Source organism: Camellia sinensis, chromosome 11 (assembly GCF_055761805.1).
Source record: "Camellia sinensis isolate YWXY chromosome 11, ASM5576180v1, whole genome shotgun sequence".
Lineage (NCBI taxonomy): Eukaryota > Viridiplantae > Streptophyta > Magnoliopsida > Ericales > Theaceae > Camellia > Camellia sinensis.
The window spans coordinates 19742318-19747146 of NC_138971.1; the positions used below are offsets into that span (position 1 = coordinate 19742318).

At 35.5% G+C, this 4829-nt stretch overlaps 1 protein-coding gene across 1 annotated transcript; it reads right to left on the bottom strand.

Moving 5' to 3' along the window:
- Nucleotides 1–336: 336 nt before the first annotated feature.
- LOC114294595 (uncharacterized) lies at nt 337–4334 on the bottom strand. Its single transcript, XM_028238709.2, has 6 exons — nt 4275–4334; nt 4028–4137; nt 1788–1824; nt 1440–1676; nt 1277–1324; nt 337–369 (listed from the first exon to the last, which is right to left on the bottom strand). Exons 1-6 carry the CDS (start codon nt 4332–4334, stop codon nt 337–339), a joined length of 525 nt encoding a protein of 174 aa, XP_028094510.2.
- Between the last annotated feature and the right edge of the window lie 495 nt (nt 4335–4829).

The window sequence follows — 4829 nt, forward strand, 5'->3', positions numbered from 1 at the left end:
GTGTTGGAAAAGTACATTTTTCTAAATAGTTTTCAAACAAAGAGTCCCGTGCTAGCTCTGTGAGTTTACACAACTTACATCGGTCCCTCCCGAGGTGTTCCCAGGCCTTCTCATGGCTTTTTCATGATTTTGGAGCCCAATGGCATATTTTCAAGCTTAAGTGTTAGAAAGAACAAAACACTACTTACCTCTGGTGTTCAAATTTGATTTTCAAATTTCATGTTTGGTTTGATTTTCAAATTATATTGAAACATGAAAACACAATATAAAAGTAGAGGAGGGTAAATTCAACATATATACCTTATATATGCACTTTTAAATCAATGAATTGTAAACCTACTTATTGTAATAATATTTGGAGGATTCAACCTGAAGCATCATACCAAAAAAAAAAAAAACAGCAAATAACTTTAACTCAATATAAAAAAAAGCCTACGATAAGAAATCAAATGTATCCACTATATAAGTGATTCCTGCTAAAGGAAAAAATGAACTTATCATGGGAAAATAAAATCTCTTCAAACCTACTAATTGAATGCAACTCTTGGTTATTAGACTGGGTATAAAGACTGCCTCACAGGAAGGTCCACTAACAAGTACTCATTGCATTGGAAGATATGATACAACCCAAACTTAAAAGGAAACCCACCACAGAAATATTTCCTCCCACACACCAAGGAACATCCAGTGTACCACTAGTAATGCTAACTATAAGGCATTGCCAGGTATTTATTATCAATGCCACATCCAGTACAACTAGAAAATATTTACTAGTGTGAAAGCAAGTATGGAAACTGATAATAGATGACAGTACAGTCAAGGTTCTATTTATAATGTGCAAACATTTTATGATGAAATAGTGAAGTTTAAAAGTGTCCTAACCTAAGCCGAAGTTCAGAAACCAGCAATTAAATAAGAGTCACAATACTAAGAACTAATTTGGCCATCATGTGTCTTGGTTATAGTTTGGATTTGTCTTCTTCTGAGGATCTCTCTCTAAAACCAGTTAAGTATCTTAGAGAGGATGTGACAAATACCATGGAAAACTTTCAACTATAGCCATCAAGTCATAAGATCTTAGTCATCCAAGTCCGTGGTTATGATCATATACATGTACCCACAAAAACACAGAAACAAAGAAGCAAGGCAGATAAAGAAGGTAAGAGTTTCACGCTAGCTTATACAATGGCTTAATTGTCTAAAAACTGTATTAGAATGGTTCTTCAATTACCATAAGTAATTCTAAAAGGTAAAATGTTGAAAATTGCATACTTACATGAATAATCAGCACATGACAATTAACATATGGGATTTTGTCAATGTTCTGCACACAGTCAACATAAACACCATTTAATTAGACCCAAAAAAAAAAAATGCATAATCTTTCAATCAAAATAATTGTATAGATAAACAGATGATCTGAAGAAGATCAATGTTACCTTATAGATGTCGAACCAATATGTACGCTTCACAGGATACATGACTCTTAAGCTTGAAAGTATAGGACTATGCAGAACCACAGCTCTCAAATGAGGAAGACGAGCTGCAAGATTCAACGTGGGGCCACTGCCAACAGATTGGCCGTAAAAGATAATATTCTCTTGCTTAGCACCATAGCTCTCCTCAAGACACTTATACACAGCTTCAATATTTGCATATGTATTATGCTCACTTGGCTGCAAAACAAGGAAGCTATGTGCCATAGATGACACTTTCTATCACTACAAGGCACACTATATAACTTAACAATTCACTTTCATCTAGAAAAGTTTTCGATTACCACACACCTTCCCAGAAGACTGTCCATACCCAGAATAGTCATACCTGCGCAAAAGCAAACATAAAACTGTCATTACTTTGCTCAACAGATGACAGCATAACATTTTGATTCTTGGAATAGAACAGCAAATCATAACAGCTGCATTGTTTTCCCTCTATTCTAGGTATTAAATTTTCCATTCAAGTCCCATAGAGCTGGGACATGAGGTATGTCTATCAGTATCAAACTTTTGAAGCTACAGTGGAACCACTAAGGGCATGTATATATGTATGAATGTATGCAAACTAAGGTGATTTGAGTTATATGATGAGAGAAGGCAAAGTTAACCACAAGGTCTGCCGAGATGAGACTTCTAGGGAAAAAGAACATCATTTTAAGTCAAAAATGGAGTGCGACAATCAACCTGTAATATATAGGGCAGGACTATAGATCCGTAACAACATTCTTTACATTTTATGATTCATATCCTATAAAGTTCTAAAACTTACAAACTCTAAATAAAGAGATAAACGATTAAATCAAAACTAAAGTCCCATCAATATAACAAAATCTCAAGTAAATAAATTTGCAAAAATCTTAGTACATTCCAATTAAACCCTAATGTCAGAAGTGGGATAAAATCAAAACTAAACACATAATTAAACCAATTTTTCATTTTCTTTTACACTGATCAGTCCCATCAAATCCATCGAAGCACCCATAATCATAACCCCAATTTCTTATAAATTAAATTGTAATTAACAACCAAAATCAGCCACAGCCTCAGATATCAGTAGAGATAACCTCTAAAGTAAATAAATTTGCAAAAAATTGATGACATTCCAACTAAACCCTAATGCCAGAAGGGATCAAATCAAAACTAACACAAAAAATCAACCAAAATTTCATTTTCTTTTTACATCGAATTGATCAAAACACTCATAAAATTTCCATTTTGAGTAAATTAAAAAGTAATCAACAACCAAAATCACCCACAGCCTTTAAGCATCGAGAGAAAGAGAGGGAGAGACTAACAGCGGTGTTCTCCGATTGGCACAGCAACGGCGGTGAGGAAATGAGGGGCTAACGGCGGCGGTGGTGAGGGTTGTCAGCGGTGAGGGCTGTCGGAAATGGTAGAGCGGCGGCGGGTTGATCCAATGTGTGCAGCGGCGGTGAGGGCCCTGTGTAGTATAACGTCTGTGTGTGTGTGTGTGTGTGAGAAATAGGTTTGAACCGAGAAATGATTGTGTGTGATTGAGAAGAGGAACCGATTGTAACAAAACATTTTTATTTCCCCCTAAAATATTTAGTGACTAAATTATATTTTGGTGACTAAATTATTTCTTCACCAAAGATAAAAATATTGGCCACAAAAATAGTTTTGTCACTAAATGATATTAAAATATCACCAAATTATTGGTGACAAAAATATATTTGTCATTAATAATTTTATAATTGGTGACAAATTCTTTCATCACCAAAAGTCTATTAATTTTGGCGCCCTCCGAAAATATTAGAGGGAAAATATTTGGTGACAAAAAAAATATAAATAATGACGAAATATAATTTCGTCACCTATTTTTTTTATTATGATTTAGATTGGTGACGAAATTTTATTTTTGTCTCTAAAAATGATACATTTGGAGACGAAATATTATTTTCGTCATTAAAAGATACATATTTCGTGACAAAAAAAAAATCCGTCATTAGTTTTCGTCTCTAAAGACTATTTTTGTTGTAGTGGGGAACCACTTGACAATTTTAAAGTTTGCAACAATTGGAGCATGCATGAATTGACAATCATGGTTTACGACAAAGGAAATATCAGGCCTGGTGATGATAAGGTATTTCAAGGCACCAACAAGACTACGACAAAGAGATGCTTGGGGAAAAGGCACCAATGTGGCTGAAGGAGGATTGGATTTAGATGCCATAGGAGAGGAATACGGCTTACAATTAATTATACCAGCCTTGGTGAGAATCTCAGTTGCATATTTTTGTTGAGAAATAAATAATCTAGAGTCAGTGCGGGCCACTGAGATACCAATAAAATAGGATATATCACCCAACTTTTTCATGGAAAAAACTATGTGTATATGATGTATAAGATATGAGATGTGCTGAACACTATTGCCAAGAATCAAAATATCATCCACGTAGATCAAAAGAATAGTAATAGCAGTGAAGGTCTTTTGAATAAACAATGATGAGTCACAATGACTATTCTTAAAACCAGAGGAGAGCATATAAGAGGCAAATGTGGAATACCAAGCTCTAGGAGCTTGTTTAAGCCCGTAAAGAGCCATCTTCAACTTGCACACATGATGAGAATGAGCAGCACTCTCAAAACCTGGGGGTTGAAGTATGTAAACTTCTTCCTAGAGAAGACCATGAAGAAAAGCATTCGATATGTCCAATTGTTTAATAGACCAATTAAAATGAAAAGCAATGCTAAGAAGAACTTGAATGGTGGGTTGTTTGGCCACAGGACTGAATGTTTCCAGGTAGTTAATACCTTGCTGTTGAAGATAGCCCTTGTCGACAAAGCAAGCCTTGTGTCGAGCAATGGGGCCATACGAATTTTTTTTTTTAAACGAAAAATCCAGCCAATAACATGCTTGTGAAGAGGCAAGTCAACAAGAGACCATGTACCATAGGCTTGCAAGGCATTAAATTCCTCATTCATGGCCTTAGTTCATTTAGGAGTTTAAGCTGCTTCAGAAAAACAAGTGGGCTCACTAAGAGGACAAACCTTGGAAAGAAAAGCAAAAGAAGACTTTGACTAGGTTGTCATGGGATGAATATTTGAAGAATGAGGGTGTTTGGAAATAAGAATATCAATAGTGAGAGAGGAAATAGAGATAGGAGTAGGAATAGCATGAGAAGAAAACAAAGTAGGGAAAGATTGTGCTGTGACAGGCTGAACTGGTGCAGGATGTTGAACTGATACAGCCTGAATTACTAGTGCAACAATATGCTGAACTTAGGCAGACTGAATTGCTGGTGCTGCAGTATGTTAAACTAATGGAGACTGGACGACTAGTGTTGTCTGAACTAATGTAGACTGCAC

Bases quoted from the DNA above. Each gene is read 5' to 3' on its own strand.
- LOC114294595 (XM_028238709.2), bottom strand. From the start codon at position 4,334: ATGGCCCCATTGCTCGACACAAGGCTTGCTTTGTCGACAAGGGCTATC. The intron at 4,138-4,274 runs GTATTAACTACC...GGTCTTCTCTAG, and splicing joins GGGCTATCTTCAACAGCAAG to GAAGAAGTTTACATACTTCA. The intron at 1,677-1,787 runs GTGTGTGGTAAT...CTTGTTTTGCAG, and splicing joins ATGGACAGTCTTCTGGGAAG to CCAAGTGAGCATAATACATA.